Raw genomic sequence first — 22,778 nt, forward strand, 5'->3', positions numbered from 1 at the left:
GGTTTCACCGTGTTAGCCAGGATGGTCTCGATCTCCTGACCTCGTGATCCGCCCGTCTCGGCCTCCCAAAGTGCTGGGATTACAGGCTTGAGCCATCGCGCCCGGCCTATTATTTTCTTAAAGCAACCAGTTCAATGTCTTCAACAAGTTGTTATAAAGTAAAAGAGAAAATGTACAGTAATAAATTGGAAGAAACTTAAGATACATATACTAGACGCAATACGTTATCCTTAATTGGACACTAAATTATACACATTTGCCATAATGTACATCTTTGCCACTAAAAAACCTGAATATAATCTAGTTAATAAATGAATACATGTACACCTAGGTATCTTATAAGAACCTCAACTTAGCATGTTCAAAACAGAATCATATTCAACCTAGAAACTACCGGAGTATTGCTACCATAATTACTTGTTGATACCTAGAATGATATGGTACTGCACGGCATGGTACATAATGGTAGGGTACAATACAGTATGGTGTAATGTGGTAGTATAATATGTTAGCATAGAGTAAATGATTAAGCCTTTACCTACCAGAAGAATGTACTTACATACTAATATGTTCATAAAATGTATTTTTTTACATAAAGTACAGTCCTCAAGTGATTATTTTCAAGGCCACCCATAATACAACTGATTGATTGTTGACTAACAATTTTGCTTCAGGGTCAGTTTAAGAACAATAAAAGAAAAGAAATACTGTATTCCAAACTTACTTTTGGACTAAAAGAATATTATTTCATTAACAGATACGGTTTGTGAGTGTCCTCTGGTTATCTTTAAAACTCAAAACCTCTCTCAAAAGAATAAGGCTGTCAACTTTAAGGATAATCAAAAGGCATTTTATTGTTTTAATTACAATCTAAAATAAAATTCAATAAAACCTGCAATAATATTTGCAAGCAAAATTACATCTGTTAAATTATGTCTCAAAATTAAGCTGAAACTATGAAATGATTCAATTTTTAAAACACCGATTGAATAGCCACCAGAGGACTGGAAAAACATGACTGAAGAAAGCTCTGTCCTTAAAAAACTTTTATATCGAATAATACTCTTATACAGAGAAACATAAAATGTCTATATAACTAGAGAAAATGATAGATTTAGGAAGATTTCATTTTAAAAGAACAAAGCAAAAACGACTGCAAAAGATTGGGAACTTCACAGAACAAAGCATCATCCCTCATACTTAGGGATCACGATGTCACATCAAGCAGATCTCCCAACCATCTGTCCAATCTGCCCTCTCATCTGTGTTTCCACTGCAGGGTTCCTTCACCAGGTCTCACTTGACTACCACAGACCTCCAACCCAATCTCCTTTTATCTAGTCTCTCTCCCTGTCTGTCATCCTTTACACCACAATGCTATTGTCTTTAGTTGCAAAATTCGGTGTGACACTACAATCTGTAAACACTTTTCATAAACTTGGATTGACCTCCATTGTTAAAAGGCACAGATTTTTCAACACTGCATTCAAGCCCCTTTTCTTTGGGCCTCAGCCTGTCCTTCCACACTCATCCCCATGTACTACTCTCCTCATCCTCTATGCCTCACTCACCCCTGACCATGTGCATGTTCTTCTGCTTGAAATGTCCTCCTTGGTCTTTCTGCCAGGCCAGCTCTATTTACCCTTCCACCTCAAATATTATAACCTCTGTCCTACTCCTCTGAAGAAATTATTTGTGCCTCAATCAATATTCTCAAAGCCTTTTATACATGCATCTATCATGGCCCCTCTCACACTGCCTGTTAATTAATTATTTACACGTCCATCTACCTCTAAGCTCCTATAATAGTACAGTTGTGCTTTTTTTCCAATTCATCTTTCAAAGCTTAACAGCACCACAGTGCTTAGACCATAAGAAGCACTTAATAAATGTGCTGAATGAATAGAGACATGGGTATTTTAAAGGGGCTTTTGAGAACAAATAAGGTGATAACAGATGTAAGTAGGAATTAAAGGTGGGCGGAGGGTGGAAGCCATTGAGGTAAATGAGTACACGCCACATTGGAGAAAGATTAATTCAATCACAGAGTAAGAAAAGGATGGAAATGAAGGAAGAGAATAGTTATGAAAATTAGCTAATAGTACAATTCAAACAAGTGAAAAAAAGTTTGAACTCAGATCACGGCAACAAAAATAGAAAACAATTATCAGAGATGAACACCCTCCTTAAAATAAAATCTCCGCATCTTACATTGTAGTTATTTAAAATAAATAAATTACTGAATTTTATATTTTTTATAAAATTAATCTAAATGCCAATTCTACATCATATTTAACCCCTATTTTGTTTTGGTGTAACAGAAAGATTTACATTTAGTCAACAGAAACTAGTCTTTTAATATTTGCCTAGAAAATTGCTATTTCATGAAAAGTCAAAAATCCCTTTAAATTGTTATCTGTTCCCACAATCAACTATGTAACTTACCTGGCACTATAAAATGTAAAATAGCTCGAAGTGCCTCCAGCTGTACTGGTAATGATGTCTCATGACTTTTCATAACTGTTATTATTTTGGGGACCACTGCTGCCATTGTATCCAGGGAAGTGTTGCTGGGGATATAAAATTGGCATGTTTATTGGAAGACCGATCTGATTCAGTGGTATAAACACCAAATTGAAGTAAGTACAGGAGGACAGAACCAATATATTTTATCAGGAAAGAATATATGAAAATGCATTTGAAATCAGTAGTATAAGCATACATAATTTTAATTGTCTAAACTTTGAACTCATAAGATAGAATTCATAGTAACCTGGGAATTATTTCATTTCATAAAACTAACAACATCCTTCTGACCTAGGATGGGTCAATGACAACAATCCCAGCAGGCAGGTGTTATTATCCCCATTTTCTACATGAAGAACTTAGGCAGATAGAGGTTAAATACTCAGGTTTTTGTAGTCCCAGCTACTCGGGAGGCTGAGGCAGGAGAATGGCGTAAACCCGGGAGGCGGAGCTTGCAGTGAGCTGAGATCTGGCCACTGCACTCCAGCCCGGGCGACACAGCAAGACTCCGTCTCAAAAAAAAAAAAACTCAGGTTTTGTCACTAGAAAGTGACAGAGACAAGGCTGATACCCAAACTTGTCTGACCCCAAGATAAGGCCTCTTTACAGCACATGAACCTTCCTCTTCCAGATTAACATCACTGGACTTCTTATATAGTATCCTTAATTATTTTTGTTTTACAGTCTTGTTTTCTCTAGGGTATTTAAGCTATTCTTTCTTTTACATATGAGCAAATGTCACTTGACTAGAATGCGGTAGGTACTATGAACTTTAATACAGTCAATCCTTGCTTTACTTGCTAACTGAAACGTGTGCATATCAGAACCATGTTCTCACTTTGCACGGTTCTGTGGACACTGAGATATACTCCTTCTTTGCCAACTTAAAGTCCCAGTTTAAACACATCCCTCTGTTGGAGCCTCCCCTCCTTAGGTAACCTCAGCTGGGCCCACTCTACTCTTACCATTGTGTATTTTACACACTACTGTCACTGCATTCTAAGACTGTATTATAATAACCTGTTTACATATCAGTCTCTCAACTAACGTGAGTTCTCTAGGGGCAGACACATTGCCAGAGCCAATGTGGAATCTCCAGGACTGCAACTGCACACATTTTACTTAAGAGCATGCAGCCAGAAACATTAAATGGCTTGCCCAGAATCTACAGAATCCTAGACTGGAGTTTATTCCACTGTGTTTGTGCCTCATTTATAAAGGTTTGCACACTTCCGGCACCATTAAAATCAACATTTAAGATAAACTTTTCATCTCAGTGTTCAAAAACAACATTTAAATAAGAGAAATACAGCTTAAAGAGATACATAAACATAGATTAGCTAGACTGATGTTAAAAACAGTGTAACCCTACTTCTTACAAGTCTGCAGTTATGTTACATTTCATGCTATATGCACTTCATCTATTCACACTTAATAACAGTATAACAATAGATATAATTTGTTGAGTGCTTAAAATGTAGCAGGCATTATCCTAATCCCTTTGTAAAAATTAATTTATTTAATCCTTACATTCTAAGCTTACAACTTTCAAGGTTGTTATTATCATTCTTTACCAATGAGGAAGGTGAAGTTTTAGAAATGAAACAGTTGGCTCAAATTAGTGGCAAAGCCAGGAACCAAATTAGTTTTTACTGCAACTTCTGTGCCAATTATTTTGTCTACAGATGAGAGTTTTCTATATAGCCTCTTTTTGTTTGAAATTTACTCAGACAATGCCAAATTTACATCATATTTTTTGGCTTAACAAAATGCAAAAAGGCACTGAGCCTATTCTACAGTAGGTACCTTCTGCATATTATTCATTTTTAGTCTTTTAAACAGGTTTTTTTTTTTAAAGCCACAAGTTCTGCCCACACCTACCACCCCTTGCCCCCACCTCATCCCCCTCTGTCCCACCACCATCCACACATAGATCAAAGGACCTGGTCTCTGTTGTGCCACTAACCAGCAGCTGTATAATCTTAACATCGCTGCACTTGGACTAGATGTAGTTAAAATTTTCCCTAACTAAAGATTGAGAGCAGGAAGAGAAGCCAAAGTTCATTAAAATGAAGGAATAACATATTCATTGTGAAAGAACAACAATTAGAAGCTATATCCTGATTTTATCTTTTATAACTTTCACACACACAATATTAGAAAAACTGCTGTATGCTATATGCTATACAATTACCACTTTTCAAAATATAGTCAACATCAAGCATCAGGTTCAAAAGCAAACTTCCAACATGTTTCCACAATCTTGCCATTCCTTTCAGTGGTCAGATAAAGTCAGTCTATGGTACTAGTGACACGAGATTACATTGCAAAATGCTTCAATTTTCAAGTGTCTTACGTTTTTCTTTTTCTTTTCATTGTTAGAAATACGCTTGAAATATTGATATTCTACCTGGCCCAATATGATATATTCTGTACAAGTTAATGAATCTATATTACCTTCCTTCAAAAAGATGATTTAGCATTTTACAGCCACTTTCAGCCACTTCAGGAGAATGTATATGCTTCTGCATTAACTCCAAAACATTCAGGTATATTCCTTTTGATAACAGGATTTTTCTGAAATTAACTGAGATTTTTTAAAGTGTCACTTATGGATATGAAAGCACATTTTCATAATTTTACCATAAGATTTAGAATATAGTCCACCATATACAAAGGAATGGAAAGCATTTACATAGAATATAAGTAATTACGGTTATTTTCACAAAGTAATGCCAAACTCTAGGAAACATAGAGATATGCTTTACAACTGGTATTTCATTTATTTGTGGAAAGTAACTATATTCCAGCAATAATGATTAAGCAATAATTTTCTTCTTTTTTCGTTGTTGTTGCTTTTTGTAACAGCATCTCTCGCTGTTGCGGAGGCTGGGGTGCAGCAGCAAGATCATAGCTTACTGCAGCCTTAACTTCCTGGCCTCAAGTGATCCTCCTATCTCAGCTTCCAAGTAGCAGGAACTACAAGTGTGCCACCATGCCTGGCTAATTTTTGTTAATATTTTGTTGAGAGGGGATCTCACTATGTTGCCCAGCCTGGTCTTGAACTCCTGAGCTCAGGCAATCCTCCTGCCTTGGCCTCCCAAAGTGCTGGGATTACAGACAAGAGCCATCACAACAGGCCAATTTTCCTCTTTGCAATAAACTTCCTTCACTAAACATAAATCTATTGTCTTCAAGTTTCCACATAAACATCAATTGTCTTGAAGCCTCTATAAAAATATCAATTCCAATATTACACACTGTGATTCAACACTTTGAAAGTGGCAGAAAAGAAACATAAAAGTTTTAACTTAAGTATTGCTTTTAAAATAAGTAGTCTATCTCAAGAAGATAGGAAAAAACATGGAAACAAATAGAAATCACATACACATTCTAAAATACTGCCAGGACCTGAAAAACTCGTATCTTTTAAACACATTCAGAGTATCACACGTTAATATACAATAAACAGTTGGTTACTTTGCTCGATCACATCAGAAGTTGTAACAACCTTTCCCAAAGTGGCTAGCTTCTAGCCAAGACAACGCTTTAAAAGACAAAAATGACACTAGATCAGTGGTTCTCAAACTTTAGCGTGCATCAGAATCATCTGGAGAGCTTATTAAAACATGGATTGCTGGGTCTCAACTCCAGGGTTTATGATTCAGAAAGTCTGTATGGGGCCCTTGAATTTACATTGTTTATCAAGTTTCCCCAGCAAATGCTGCTGGTCCAGGAACCACACTTTAAGAATCACTATCCTAGACAGTAACCCAATGTGTGACTTGAAAATTGCAAGCAATAAACCTAGGAGAAGAAATTTCATCATAAAGTCACGTTAGACTTTACAGAACATTTTACATGCTATCGCATCTACCAGCTATCTACATAATACTCTTGATCTCATCCACTCCATTTTAACAGGAAATTAACTGCTTTAAGAGGCAAAAAACAATATGCAACACCCTGCAGGTACTACTCAATAGACACCTTCTTTCCTGGCTGCCTATTCACAACTTCATCTCCTCTGATTTCTAACATATCATATTCTCCTTCCTTGCTTCATTTTTTATTCTTAACTGCCTCAAATATTACATTTTTTAGTTAGTCTTATTATCTTCCCCACTACAGTTTAAATTCCATGAGCCTGGGATTTTTACTTAATGAATGTATCCCAAGTGCCTACAGACACTAGACACTTGGGAGCTCAATGAATATTAGTTAATTAATTGAATGGAAAATGTCACACAAGATGTGTGCAACCTTGGGACCTCCATGGTTCCAAGGACCCAGTTCTTCTGCCTGCCAGTGTAGCCATTTTTCTAAAAAAGCCATGCCCAGCTCTGTACACCCAAAGGTTCTCAAGTGTCTTTCAATGAGAAATTGCCCAAGAAAGGTGATGAATGAGCTACTCAAGTTCTTCATGCTTTATTAAGGCAGAACTCCAAAGACAATACAAAAGGATCTGAGGACATTTTACCTGACAGGTGGTCAGGAACAAAGAAGTAGGGAACTAGAAAGAGCAGAGAACTGAACGAAGACATCAGGGTGGACTCTGAATGTAACCAGTCCTCAGACATCATAATAGGAAGCAGTCGAAATTTCACGAAGTTTTGGTTGTTTAATTTGCATATCAAAGGAGATTTCCAGGTGGTTATGAATGATGTCACCAATGCAATGTTGTCTGTACATAGTAAAAGTCTACCTCCACTCTAAGATGCCTCAACAGAATCCACAAAGTCCAGTCCTCATTTTTGGGAGTGAAATCCCTGTCCAGCCCTCTTTAACTGCACAGTAGAATATGAGAGATTCGAGAACAGCGATTTCCTCTCCTTCCCCTTTTACTCGGACTCATTATCCTTGAGAGCAGCCCCTGTCTGTCTGTCAGTGCCCTTGCCACTCCAAGCGTTTTATTAAAGTGCCATCAGAGAGGTGAGATGAAAAAGAAGGAAGAGGAAGAAGAAATGATTTTCCTCTTTATTTAGCTTCAATAATAATACAAAGAAACATGCATGAGGTGGTTGCTTTATTTTTTTTCCACCTTACCCAGGTTCTCTATTAAAAGCTGGTGCTTACACTGGTCTCTGTCTCTGACTTTCAGTGTTTTTCTCTAATTTTCACCCTATAAAAATCTCCTACAAAAGCTGCCAAGTCCCAATGCCTTTATGATGAGTTTTCACCTAAGGATTTCTGGCAGTATTCCTGTTTATGGGGGAAGAAATTTGAGCAGCCTGAACAATAAGCTTAAAACTCACGTCTTTCTGAAGGTATACAAGCCATTTTCTCTTCTTAATTATACAGAGCTGTAAGACTTATAAGAATTATATGTAAAGAACCATTTTTTAAAAAAGTATAGTGTGAAAATTTATAATAGACAATTTTACCAGATTTTAAAATGGTGAATAGCTTTCTGCCCAGTTGCATTTCTATGAAATTTTCCCAAGAAAATAATAGGAACCATGTATAAAGGAAAACAGAGGAGGAAAGTGATCATTGGTATGTATTATGGGTTTCAGAAACATCCCACTAGACACAAACTAAAACTTCATCAAGAAGAAATTGGTTCATAAAATAGAATACAGGCATGCATTGAAAACTACATAGCTTTTAAAATGATAATTTGGGCTGGGCACAATCGCTCATGCCTGTAATCCCAGCACTTGGGAGGCCAAGGCAGATCGATTGCTTGAGCCCAGGAATTTGAGACCAGCCTGGGCAACATGGCAAAACACCATCTCTGCAAAAAATTAGCCAGGCATGGCAGTGCACACCTGTAGTCCCAGCTACTCAGGAGGCTGAAGTGGGAGGATCACCTGAGTCCAAAAGTTTGAGGTTGTAGTGAGCCATGATCATGCCACTGCACTCCAGTCTAGGTGACAGAGTGAGACCATATCTAAAACAAAATTAATTTTAAAATTAAAATAAAAAATGATAATGTGAGAATACTCATGTATCAACATAAAGAAAATAAAATTTGGTTATAAAAGAGTATAATATTTCTACAAAATACGTAAAATTTTGTATTTGTCATGTGTGAGTTTACACATAGAAGTCCACAAAAATATACAACAAATGTTTATTTTATTCTTCATCCTTTTACCTATATGTTCATAATCCACATGTCAATATATCTCTACACACAGAGATATCTTTCACAATATATAGCTTTATAAATTATGTAAGTTTCTCACAATATATAGCTTTTATAATTAAAACTACCACAAAAATGTGTTTCCCTTCATTTGAAAATATGGCACACTGCTTACCATTTTGTTCTAAGAGAGTTGACAATGCATTAGCAGATGCCTGGAAAACTTCCTTTGATGAAGAATGCATCAGCATGGAGAGCATCACTTCCCTATGAGCTGGGAAACTTTCAAAAATTCAACGAAAATGTTAGTAGTAATCTTTTAAATAACTATTCTCGCTTACCATCATCAAATATCTCTAACAACAATTAAGAGCATGTAAACAATATTTTATGCCACCTCCCCTTACAAGAGTTAATTATAGTTCATTTTAAGACTCAAATTAATTAAATACTAAAAAATTAGTATTTTATGCTTTTCAAAACCAATAAGCAGCAGAGAGAAATAAAGAAGCTTAGCAGATATGTAAAGAGATGCTGAGGAAAAACGTAAAGTAAGGAAAAGAAGATAATGGTAAAAGAAAAGAACAATAAAACTGTCAAGAAGCAAGACAGGTTTTAAAGATGTACAACATAAATTTATTTTCTTTGTTTTAATAATATATTTATTTTAAAGTTCTCTTACGGATATTGAGAAACAGGTATCCTATGAACTAAAATTTATAAACTGCAACATGAATCTCCCTTACCCTAATCTCCAAAAGCCTTGCTCAACATGAGATTATTAAGATGCCAATTTAGCATAGTTTTCAAAAGAACTACTGTTTCTTGTCAAAATGAAAATGTTTAATTAAGTAGCATCTGTGTTATTAATTCCCTTCTTATCAGCAATAGATAATTAAACAAATAGACTGTCAAGATTTCAGATGTAAAATACTACTATTTGTTTCCAAAATAAGCCATTCACAATTTAAAACCCAGAGGATATCCATTGCAAATAGCACAAGCATAATCAGCTGCCATAAAACACAAAGGCTCATGGATATGAAACAAACCTGATATGCACAAAACTCCTTGCTACAGTTTGTATCTTTGGGAGAGAGTGCCAGTCTTATGATGTTTGAATGGCACTCCTAGTGAAAGAGTTATCTGGAGATGACAGCTTCAAATAACCCTCTCAAAAGAAGATAGGTCAACTCTGTCACATCAGATGGGAACTCATCATAGGAAGCTCTCTAACCAAATCTAATTCCTGATATTGACAACCTGCTGGCTAGTCACCACAGAAGAAAAGATCACAGATGGCTCTGCAATTTCTATCACCCAAGATGAATTAATATGGCATTTTAAAACGATCAGCCAGGAAACAGAAAGATTCTTTCTCCATGATTTGTGAATTACCAAATGACTCTTGATTCCAAATCTCTCAATAATAACTCTCAAACATGCTACCTTTTCTAACTCCTGGAGGTAATGAGATCAAAATGCTACATACATACTACTATTTGGCAGCAACATCTAAAACTAAAAGGCTATATCAAAAATATTTCTAACAATAAAAGTTATGGTTATTTTGTAGGTATTGATTTAAAATATAACTGAAATTTTCTATCATATAAAATCAAAACTACTGACTGGCCATCTTCATCTCCAATCTTCTCATGTAAACTGTTTTGGTACATAAGGAGATTATTTAGTGCCCAGCATGCAGCCTCCTGGATTAGGGGAGAAAAAAGAAATCTGTCAAAATATAAATGATTAGAAACATAATTTTGAGTAACTCTAATATTTATGAGAGTCCAACCTGCACATGCTTGTTCTTTCTATGCCACGTTAATGCTTTGTAACAGGCTTCCAGCCAAAACAATTTAACTTCTTCCCCCTCATCATCATTCTCTTGATTCTCATTCTTTTCCTCTAAATCTTGATTTAAGAAAATGGTCTCAGCTTGAAAAAAATTAAAAAATAAATAAAAACATTATATATACGATTTACTTAACAGTTTGACCAACTCTAATTCAATATTTTGAAATATTACCAACAGAATGAGGTGTGCTTTAGTAGAAGCCTTGGTCAATTATAAAGATAATTTTTGATATATTACACACCTCATAATACTACCATCCTATACAGATAAATAAGAAAATGAGGAAGAGAGTACCAAAAAAAAAAAAAACCTAATAGACTAGAGAAGGATTATTTGAAAAGATTAGTTCATCACAGCACTATTCACAATAGCAAAGACATGGAATCAACCCAAATGCCCATCAATCATAGACTGGATAAAGAAAATGTGGTACATATACACCCTGGAATACTATGCAGCCATAGAAAGCAATGATATCATGTCCTTTGCAGGGACACGGATGGAGCTGGAAACCATTATCCTCAAATAAACTAACACATGAAGAGAAAACCAAACTCTGCATGTTCTCACTTATAAGTGGGAGCTGAACAATGAGAACACATGAACACAGGGAGAGGAACAGTATATACTGGAGCCCATTGGAGGATGCAACTGGGGGAGGGAGAGCATTAGGAAAAATAGCTAATGCATGCTGGGCTTAATACCTAGGTGATGAGTTAATAGGTATAGCAAACCACCAAGGCACACGTTTACCTATGTAAAAAACCTGCACATCCTGCATGTGTACACCAGAATTTAAAATACAAATTTTTTTTTTTTTTTTTTTGAGACTGAGTTTCATTCTTGTTGCCCAGGCTGGAGTGCAGTGGCATGATCTCGGCTCACTGCAACCTCTACCCTCTGGTTTCAAGCGGTTCTCCTGCCTCAGCCTCCCCAGTAGCTGGGATTACAGGCGCCTGCCACCATGCCTGGCTAATTTTTATATTTTTAGTAGAGACGAGGTTTCACCATGTTGGCCAGGCTGGTCTCGAACTCCTGACCTTGTGATCTACCCACCTTGGCCTCCCAAAGTGCTGAGATTACAAGCGTGAGCCACCATGCCCAGCCACAAGTAAAAATTCTTTAAAAAAAGATTAGCTGCTTAATGACAAAGCTAAATCAAGAATGATGTAAAGCAAAACTCTACATGGAGATGTGTATACTTGTCACAACTGTTAGTTTCCTTGAAAGTATCCTCTACTAGAAAATGAACTACACAGGACAGAACTTCCATCTGTACATATGATTCTCTTGTTACATTGTTCACACTGGATGTCAAATGCCTCTGGAAGAATCTCCTTTTTAGTGAAGTTACTTACTGAGGAGGGCCAAACAGCTGAGCGCTGAGATCTGTAATGCTGCGTTCTCTGGGTACCGCTGAACAGCTTTCACCACAAATTCATGGACTTCGTTTAATACCAGGATATTAAAAAAATTACCTAAAAGTTAAGTGAACATTAGCTGAATTCTCATCAATGGAAGTTAAATTACCTTTAACATATAACACTATTTACATCAATAATTTTGAATGGTGATGAATATTTAATGGCATTAAAACATTTACTGTAATTAAAATAGCTTAATACGATTGAGTAAAGTTTTGAAATTTTATTTTATGCTGTCATTTATTTATCTTACTTAGACAATGGAAGTGACTGAGCAAAAATAATGATACTAGTTTGGGTTGTATTAACTGCATGTTCTCTGATTCCCTCTCATGTCATGTCTGTTACACATGGCACGGCAATATTCATTGTATAAAATAACTTAATTTTTCTGACTTTTAAAGATGAAACTCTTAAATCTGTCTTTTAGAAGATCCAATATTAAATAGTTTTGTTGAAACCCTCTTCTTTCACTTAAAGGAATAGTGTTCAGAAAATTCATTGGCATGCTTACCATTATTTGATCTTGTCTATGATGACGTCAGAAAAAAAATAAAAACTAAAATAAATGAGACATTTCACCACCTCTAACCCACCCTGGGGAGAAGTCCCATATCTTTTTATACCCATTCTTCTGAGAATTAATATGACACCCAAGAGTCTAAATCCTTATGATATGATATTTCAGAAATATGTACCTTTATATGATATTCCAGAAATATGTACCTTTTTCCATTTGGCTTATTTGTAACTCACTAACAGTAGCCAAGCTTTTTTCTAAAACAAAGAATTAAAACTCCTATTCATCTATAAGCGTAACTAAGTGATCTCTGAGATACAAAGCCAGAAATGGAAAAGATCCTGTATCATAAAACACCTAAAGCCCAAATATTCATCAACGGCCTCACAATCAAAAGGCAGTTTAAGCAACTATGGAGTTCCTTTACCAACACCTTCCCATGCTGTTGCCTCTTCCACATTCACTCACCAAGCAAACATTCTCCACAGCCCTTAAAGATCACTAGTGTTCTCAAAAAGATTTTCTTCTACTTTTACCAGCTTGTCTAAACTTGGGTGGTCCCCCCCTATTATACCCACACCACTGCCTACAGCTGTTCTGTCATTGACTCACTGTGTGACTCAGAAAACGGCAGGAAGACTGGACCTATGTTCGGACAACTTGTGTGAAAATACATAGCAAACTGTACAGAGTCCTTAAATGCATTAAGCCCATAATTAGATTACATAATTTGGCAAAACGTTAAATATTTACTTACTTGAGGTTTTAATTTTAACTATGAAGAAAAAGTTAAGCATTTTATTCAGCTACTTTTGAAACAATAACAGTAACAATAAATTCTCTACCCATTAAATGGAACTAATAATCATTCACTAAGAGATAAACAAGAGAAAAAAGCATCTTTACCTGAAGATCAGTTTGATCTCTTTTTATTTTCAAAAAATCTTACAGAATAATACAAAAGTTGCATATGACGTGACAGTTGCCATGGTTTATTTAATTTTAACAGTATAAAATCAAGCACCTTTAATGTGCTCTTTTAGACCAATTTGGCAGTCAAGTAGCATTTCCCTAATCACAAAAACAAAATCACTTCTTCCTCTGGCTCATTTCAAGAAATGAAGGCGAACTCACATTTTAATGTAACATGTGCAAGTTGTAACTTGACTGTGTAAAACATGAAACAGAGAATTGTACAGTAGTGTGCTACTCTAACACCTGGATTTAAGAAATCAACTTTGAATTACATTAAAACATTGTCAGATATCAGCCAGTTTGTACAACTACAACCTTCTCACGAAAAATAATGAATAAAGGGTAACCTGATAGAGATAAACTAGTAAATGGCTACCACATTTTAGAAGAAATACTTTGTTTAGGGATGAAGAAATCTGGGTTCTCAGCCTGATTTCACCCCTTAATGCTTACATAATCTTGAATAAAACACAAAGATTGGTGAACCACAGGACCTCATCTGTAAATGTAAAAATAATAACAATATCCCATCTCCCAAGATTGTTGCATGGATCAAAAAACACTGTGTGTGTGTGTGTGTGTGCGTGTGTGTGTATATATATATACACACATTTATATACACAAATATAAATACTGTGTATATATATATATGCACAGTATTTATATTTGTGTATATAATTTATACACATTTATATACAATGTTATTATATTTATATATACAGTACATAAGTGGATTCATACATATCAAATATATAAGTATATATATACACTTTGGAAACTATGAAAGAAATGTGAAAATATTTAAATATTTTCATCTTACAGTTTTAGTCATATAACAACATTCAATAAATGCTTATCAAGGAAAGAAATAACAAACTAAAATTGTGCATTTAAAATAGAATTCAACTTACAAAAAATTCATTTTAACCGAAACTAGGAACTTTCCTAATGCTAAAATCAATTTCCAAATTATACAGGGGATATAATCATGATACTAGAAGCGAAAATACGAGTTGCTACAATGGAGATGTGTCAATTAGTTTTTTCAAATGATTAATGATTTTCCCAAAAATTTGTAATGATGAAAAACTAAATGCCTATTATAATAATCCTAATTTTGCACAAAATATTCCTGGTTATCCTTTTGGGAAAATGTCATCAGAATCAATTTCCAACAGTTAGCGATCATTCCTTATTAGTCACCAACCACTCCCTTTTACACGCATTGTTGTCCTCACAAAAATATCAAGGAAGTTGCCAAGGTGTGTGTTGAGGGGCACAGGGAGTTCAAAAAGAAGCTGAAACAAGAGCTGTGAGTTGAACGCCAGAGTAGTCTCGAGGGAAAGCGTGAATTCCGGCGCTGCATTCAACAATCCAGTTTCAGACTCTCTGCAAGGTAAGGTAATTCAACCAGAGTCTACCATATTAAGCCTAGATCTTAAGATCCTAAACTGCTCCCAGGTCAGTCCTGGACTCTGACTTCTGGCAAACACCTCTGAAAGAGCATCTTTAATTTAAGTCCTCAGGTTGTTCAAAGATTAAACTCAATCAGAGAGAAACTCACAAGCATACAAGAAAACAAGGCTCTGCGACTGATGGGCAGTCAGCCTAGAAGCAGTTGGCTTAGACTCCCCAGAACTTTGCATATAGTTATCAGATACAAAACACAAAATAGCCATGTATTAATCATTAAAGAAATAGAAGGATTTTTTTTTAAAAAAAGAAAGGGTAAAAAAGAAAAAAACAAGAGGCTGCCAAAACTCACCTGGTATATGCAAAAATAAACAGAGAAGATTTTTTTAGAAGTGTTTTAAAATCTAATAAATGACCAAGTTAAATTTATCAGGAAGTGCAAAGTAGCTTAGTATTAGAAAACCTGTAGATGTATTTCTTCATATTAACAAAACGAAAAGAAAAAAAAAAGACTTACTACATTTTAAGTATATTTGATAAAATTAAATATTCACCTGTGGTTTTTTAAAGTCCACATTGTAAAATAAAAGCAAAGAAGAAATAAAATAAAATTTCTTAAAATTTATTTAAAAAATGTAGAACCTTGTAAGATGCATTATTTTGGATGGGAGAACATTAAAATATTCTGTTTAAAATCAGGAAAAGCAAGACAAGGATGTCTACTATCACTGATTCTATTCAACACTGTATTAATAATTCTGGGTCATGTAAAAAGACAAGGAAATGAAATAAAGAATATAAGAAGCAGAAAGGAAGAACTCAGACTCATTATTTACAAATTATATAATTGCTATATAGAAAACTTAAGAGCATTTGGAAACAAATTGTCAGAATTAACAGAAGAGTTTAGAAAGGTAGGTTAGCTCAATATACAAAAAAAATCATTTGCATTTCTTTATGAAAACACAGTTCAAAATACGATTTAAAAGAAATACCATTTACAATAATAATAAAAATAAGATATGTAGCAATAACTAAGATGTGCAAGACATGTATAGAAGAAATTATAATGTAAAGATGTCAGTTCTTCTTAAAATGATCACATATTTTGTGCAATTCCAGTCAAAATCTTTTCCAAGGAACTGGACAAGTTAATTCTAAAATATGCATGGAATAGTAAAGGCCCCCCCCAAAAAAGGCAAGCTGTGCCTAAAAAAGAATGTGTAGTGACTTGACCTACTAGCTTTTCAGATATCAGGACTTACAGAACTATTAATTTAAATAGTGTTATATTGATTCAGACAAATCAGATTAATGCAACAGAACAACAAGGACAGAAACATAAATACATATAGTCGGTGTACCACACAACTGGGAAACAGGTGAACCTCTAATAAATTGTGCTATGATGGTAACTAGCTCTCCACACTGCAAAAAAGAGGGGGAATCGGGTTCTTTACAAAAACAAACTGCAACAGTTTAATAAATGAGAAAGATTTGGAATAAAATATACAATATATTTATTATCTCGGGAAAGGAAAGATTTCTTAAACAAGATACATAAAAAAGAGTAAATCACAAAGGAACTGATTATTAAACTTAACTATATCACAAAAGCCACCATAAAGATGGTGAAAAGACGTGCTACAAGTCAAGGGAAGGTATTTTAAATACATATAACCTACCATCAAAATATTATTATCCAGAAGCTATGAATCAGTTTTAAAAAGACAGACTATCCTATGAAAAATATTGATAAATGACAGATTGTGTATTTCACAAAGAAGGACTTACCAATGGCAAGTAAATATTTTTTAAAATATTAACCCTTATTTATATTTTCCTAACAACACAGATAGTAGTAGCATAAAACAAGAAAGAACCCAAATGTCCATTGATAGAAAAATGGAAAAATAAATTGTGGTATTTCCAAATAATAGACTACTACTAGCAACCACATGCAAAAATATTTCTGATTCTTATAATCATAGCATTGGTATTTGAAAATTGCAGAAGACAACATATAATATAATTACATTGTGATGAAGCAAAAGCAGGCAAGTGTTAACAATTTTACTTAAAGAAACATGAAAATGTAGTAAATCATATTTATAAAGCAAAAGATTTGTAAACACAAAATTCTGGATAGTGTTAACCTCTATAGAGAAAGCAAGGGCAAGAAACAGCCCAGGGTAGCTTCCCCATTGGGAATATACAATATTTAAGTTGGATGGTGAGTTCTTTGCATTATGCTTTACATTGTATATGTTATGCATATTTCTTGTATATATCAATTCTTACATAATTATATTTTAAATATAGCCTCAACAATAAAAAACTCATCTATAGAACTATCTCTACAAAAATAAGATTAAGATAATACTTCTTTCACATTCTACACACCTATTTTTGACACTCCTTTTAAAAGTCCATCTAAGCATAGCAAAACAGTTTGGTAATTTACAGTATTTTCTTTTTTTTTTAATTTTTTTTTTCCGGGACTTTATAATATTTTCATTCAAAGTATGATAATATGCTACTTATCCATCATTATGCAACATATATATATTATATATATGTATATCATACAGATTGTGATGATATATTAACTAAGAAACTCACCTAATGTAAGCCTATGGAGCAAACAGCAACTCACTTCTTGAATTTTTTCACTGATAGGGAATGCTTTCATAGCTTCCACCACAATATTATAACACCTGACATTGCCACTCATAAGGACTTCCACATTATTGCCTGAATTTAAAGAGATCATAATTATCAATAAGGCAACCATTTTCCCCTTTCAAATATGCAAAGACGTCTTATATAGATTGTAAATAGATGGCAGCATAATGACTGCATTTCCAAATTTAAACATCATGTTCTGTTAAGCAGCTGTAAAAAATTCTATGCTGTTCATTGATAACATAATGGGATGTAGGACTCATCTTTAGCATTAAGGAAAATTTACTTCTTTCCTGTTTCTTGGCTTAAAGCCTTAAGATCAAAAAAAAGGAAAAATTCAGAGTACTTTTAGTACTGAAAATGAAATGAAAAGTACTGAAAATGAAAGTCTAGAAATGTAATGTATTGGTCTAAGTTTTCAAAAAATAAATTGGAGGGTCTCTTTCTTAACAAGGCTCAACCTCACTGGATAATGACTTTTGCATTTTTTTTTTCCCCAACCAAAAGAAAGAAAATCAAGAATATGTCACCAGATAGAAGAGTTAAAATCAGTTATGACCTGTTTCCTCCTCCATTCCAGGAGAGCAACCAGTGTACAAGGCAGCAAAATAAAGCTTCCTGAAGGTTCCAAAATAGGTGGAAGAAAAGATGGGAGAAGGAAAAAGGGGAGGCACAATATTAAAATATAAGTCTAAGGGACAAACACAGGTGAAACAGAAAGGAAGCAAAGACTCTACCAGAAAAAGCAATTAATCAATAAAAGGAGTGAAGTGTGAACCTACGTGGAGAAAATATGTCTATTTCTGCATCAAATGTTTTTTTTTTTTTTTTTTTTTTTTTTTAAAGGGCTGTTTGCAAAACATTTTAGTATCTCTTTTGGCACAGCCAAAACTAATCAACTGTTTTCACAAAAAGTGTCTTATAATGCTTAAACATAGAAAAAAAGTTAATAACGTATGGAAATGGTCTGTTAAATGAGTTACCTGCTTTGATTCAGAACAATAGACTTAAAGACTGAAAAGCAAATGTTTTCAGTTAGAATCAGTGCTTTAAAACTCTTGATTCTTAATTTTAGCTGCCACTTTCTTTGACTTTTGTATTATGAATCAACACATTTTACTGGAGTTATGTCAGATGTGGGTGGAAAACAATGGATTCCAAAAACTGCCAGCCCAAAATAAATAAATAAATGAATAAATACAGCCAAGGAAAAGTATAATGAAAAATATATTCAGTTTGTTGGCAATGATGACTCAGAGAAATGTAAAAGCATGGCCTTTCTCTATTATTGTTCAGCCCCACCCACTTTCTATTGTTTAATTTCCTGTAGATAAGAAAACGTTGTGATTTTATAAACATCACCAAAAAAAGGCATTCTGAAAGGGCATTGGGTTTTTACTCTGCCTACACTGAAGGCTCACACCTTCAGACTGACACACCATATCTGAAACCATAAATGCAATTACATATAGTATACAACATACATATAAAATACATATTGTGTAATAATCCTGTCAGTGATTTTAGAACACTTATTACATGCCAGGTACTACTCTACATTTTTAACTCATTGAATCCTCAAAACTTCACATGTGTGAGCATGAAAATATCACTAGATAAATGCATATGTATATCCTGTAGAAACACACATGAAATACAAAGTGTTAATGGGCATTTACAAAACAAAACAGAATATGAGCCATTATTTTAGCTTATTAGCAATCATTGGTAACATACACATCAAATTAATTTCTTCTGATTAATATTTTTTGGTGAAAAAGGTGGCTAAATTTCAAAGCATCATTAAAATGCTAATCAAGAATCACAATAAAATTCGAACTCCTTCATGCAGCTTTTTAGGCCCTTCATGCTGTCCACTCCATGTCTCTGGCCTCATCCACTGCTTCTTATCAAGCTCTCCCTTGCCTCTGTCAATGAAGACACAAACGGACAGGGTATTTGGGGATGCGCATGCACAGTGGCACACACACATGCACGCATGCACACTCATAACCCCACACTTTACTGAGCTACTTTTGTCTTCTTGAAGGCAGTCTGCTCTCTCTTGCTACAGCATCTTTACACTAACCATTCCCACTGCCTGGGCCACTTTGCCTGCACTCTCACTTCAGCTCACATCTCTGTGCACAGGAAGCTCTACTTATTCAATCTTTGCTAAGAGACATTGCCTCACTTCCTATTTGTTCTCCTAACTCTGGGTACTTCTGCCATCACTTCTGCAATTGTAATCACCTCTGTACTTATCTGTGTCCCCCATTGTACTAAAAACTCTGAAAAGGTAAGGAACACATTTGTATTTTCCACTATTGTTTCTCCAGCACCAAGCCCACAGCCAACTTCAGTATAGTGTCAATTAATGTAAATTAATTAAATGGATAAATGAATGAATGGGTTTAGCATCCACAAGTTTCTAAATAATAAAAATATTGTTAAAATATACTCAGAAAGAGATATATTGTGATTTTCAGATACTAAAAGAAATCACATATAAATGCTACTTACAAGGAATCGCTAGGGAATGTAAACAATGCAGCACATGAAGTACAATTTCCTCTTCATCTTTAAAATTTGTTAACGCACTTAACAATATCATATAATCTTTGTTCTCAACAAATTCAGTCAGTTGCTCCTCTGAAACTAAAAAATGAAAGACAAAATACTGAGTAAGCCTAAAGATGATATAAAAGTTTAATTATTCAAAAATTACAACATTCATGATAGTTGTGTAAAAAAATGTAATTTCCTTAAATAAAAAATATATTTCTGTGAAAACAGACCTTCCTAAGAACGTTATAATGGGAAAGCAAGCTACGGAGATTAAAATAATTTTGTTTCAGTCTATGTTCGGTACTCAATGTTTTGAAATGTAAAAGTGCTAGTCAGCAAGTCATTCTCAGAAAAACAAAATTATTTACAGTTTCATTTGGGAAATTCTAGAGAAAACTGACAGTGACTAATAAAGATGGCCAACTGGAATTGGACATATTGCAGTATTTAAAAGGGAGGCATTAATGGTAGGCTGCTGAAGGGCAGCTCGGCTAAATGTTTCAGTTCAAGAGTTGTCAACTTGAGCAAATGGCAAGTAATCAGACTTTGAAATACTCTGTCTTAGTGATTTTCCATCAGACAGCAAAAATATAGATCATTAATTTTCACAATTAAAGTCATTTGATCAAGCCAGTAAGTTCCATTTGGAGTCACTGTTATTGGGCAACAACCTCAAAAACATGTATAAAATTCTAGTTTATCTAGCTTGAAAATGGTGCCAGAAATATGTTAGAAAACACGGCACTCTAAGTGATCAACATTAATTTTTTTTTAATTTTATGCCAGTGTCCCTATAATATAATGCGAAATCAGTTAAGTTTTTCTAACAAGTGAAGAATATCATGGAACTGTCTCAGTTATTAGGTGATCTATCCCATTCTGGGAACTGCGAGAAATTAGACTGGTAAACTGATAACTGACACAGGGCCCGCATGAATCATTCTTATCTAAACCCCTAGCATGGTTGGCTCCCATAATGATACAAAAAGGGCTCTCAAAATAATTGCTAATTGAACTGTACTGTCACAAGCTCTGTGCCCTCAGGCAGGATGCTCACTTCACTGCTGTGACCCATTTCCTCCTCAGGTCAATGGAAAGACTAAACAAGGACTCCAACCAACTCTAAAATTACATGACAATCTCAGTTACCAATCTCAGGGCCAGGCTATGAAATGCATATTAGTCTTTTTCCTGAGAGACACTTTGTAAACCTCCTGGCTCTTTATGCAGAGCCTTTATCAATTTCTAAGATTTCTGGTGATGACTCAACATCATAATCCCGATGTAACCCATGCTTGGCTTCAGTTGTATTTCTTCTTTCATAACACCCACACATCCAGTTTTCAAAGTAAATCTTACGCCTTGTTATGCAACTGAAGAAAGTCTACACCAGTGGCATGATTTATAACCCATGAATGAAATTCACTCCACCAAAACAAGCAATACTGCTGAATTAACACCATTCCTCACCCCTGACAGACAACTCCCCCTTCTTAATAGCAGGATTTTAGAAACCTTCTTCTTATAACTGTGTTCTACTTTTCCCAGTATAAGCCTTTTTTTTCTTATATATACTTTAAGGAATTTGACATTTTAAAATACCTCTCTCAAACAGCACATGTAAAGCTTTGCATCCAAGTTTCTGGACTTCATCATTGGCTGGAAATGAGTGCATGGCATCAAAAATTAACATGAAAATATCACTTTCTTCATCCAATATCAGTAAGGTGATTTTACCTATTTTGAAGAGAATAATATGCTCTGAGTAAAGATCTGCTTTAACATTTAATGTGTTAATTTTTACATGAAGACTGTGAATGGTTTGTAGACTCACGATTTTGTTTGTTTATTGACAAACCACTTAACTGCCTTAGATGTTAGACTTATCAAGCTCTAGATCTTTATAAATGAGATAAATTCGCAGTTCACTTTATTACAATTTCGTGAGTCCCAATCAGTACTTCTACCCTAGATAACTTGCCCCAAACACCTGAAATACATGCTTACGCCTCTTAGACAACATCTGAATATTCCAGAGGTACCCCAAACTTGGTCTACTCCTGTTCCCTGTCTTCATCAATGATACCATAATCCAGTAGCTACCCATGAGAAACTCCTGAGTCATCTTCTTTTTCCATCGTCCTTTCTCTTCTCATTCTCTATCCAAACAACAAATCAATTCGTTACCAAGTCCTTTAAGTATATCTCCTACACATCTTGAAGATTCTTTCTGAACAAAATGCCTTTTGAACAAGGCACCTTCATTCCTATTGTGTTTTGCATTCTCATCTAGAATGCAAAAACAGTTGCTTAATTGCTCTACAGGCCCCAGTTTCTAACCAACTAGTTTATTGCCTGCATTATATTTCTAAAACACAATTGTGGTCTTGCAAATCCCTTGCTGGAATCTTCTAAAATCGTCTCATACTCCTTAGTATAAAAAAAAAGACCCTTCGGCCGGGCGCGGTGGCTCAAGCCTGTAATCCCAGCACTTTGGGAGGCCGAGACGGGCGGATCACGAGGTCAGGAGATTGAGACCATCCTGGCTAATACGGTGAAACCCCGTCTCTACTAAAAAATACAAAAAAACTAGCCGGGCAAGGTGGCGGGCGCCTGTAGTCCCAGCTACTCGGGAGGCTGAGGCAGGAGAATGGCGTGAACCCGGGAGGCGGAGCTTGCAGTGAGCTGAGATCCGGCCACTGCACTCCAGCC

At 34.9% G+C, this 22,778-nt stretch overlaps 1 protein-coding gene across 1 annotated transcript in view; it reads right to left on the minus strand.

Moving 5' to 3' along the window:
• The window catches only part of LOC108539701 (leucine-rich repeat serine/threonine-protein kinase 2-like), a 73,379-nt gene that overhangs the window by 33,567 nt on the left and 17,034 nt on the right, over window positions 1-22,778 (minus strand). Inside the window, exons 5-13 of the mRNA XM_017888587.1 lie at window positions 21,669-21,803; window positions 20,022-20,156; window positions 17,436-17,567; window positions 11,840-11,959; window positions 10,419-10,561; window positions 10,250-10,329; window positions 8,793-8,899; window positions 4,984-5,113; window positions 2,446-2,570 (exon numbers count right to left, since the gene is read on the minus strand). Of these exons, the coding sequence (XP_017744076.1) occupies window positions 2,446-2,570; window positions 4,984-5,113; window positions 8,793-8,899; window positions 10,250-10,329; window positions 10,419-10,561; window positions 11,840-11,959; window positions 17,436-17,567; window positions 20,022-20,156; window positions 21,669-21,803 (1,107 nt within the window). The remainder of the gene's footprint in view (window positions 1-2,445; window positions 2,571-4,983; window positions 5,114-8,792; window positions 8,900-10,249; window positions 10,330-10,418; window positions 10,562-11,839; window positions 11,960-17,435; window positions 17,568-20,021; window positions 20,157-21,668; window positions 21,804-22,778) is intronic.

The sequence above is a fragment of the Rhinopithecus bieti genome, unplaced genomic scaffold (genome assembly GCF_001698545.2).
Source record: "Rhinopithecus bieti isolate Rb0 unplaced genomic scaffold, ASM169854v2 scaffold_18282, whole genome shotgun sequence".
Taxonomy (NCBI): Eukaryota; Metazoa; Chordata; class Mammalia; order Primates; family Cercopithecidae; genus Rhinopithecus; species Rhinopithecus bieti.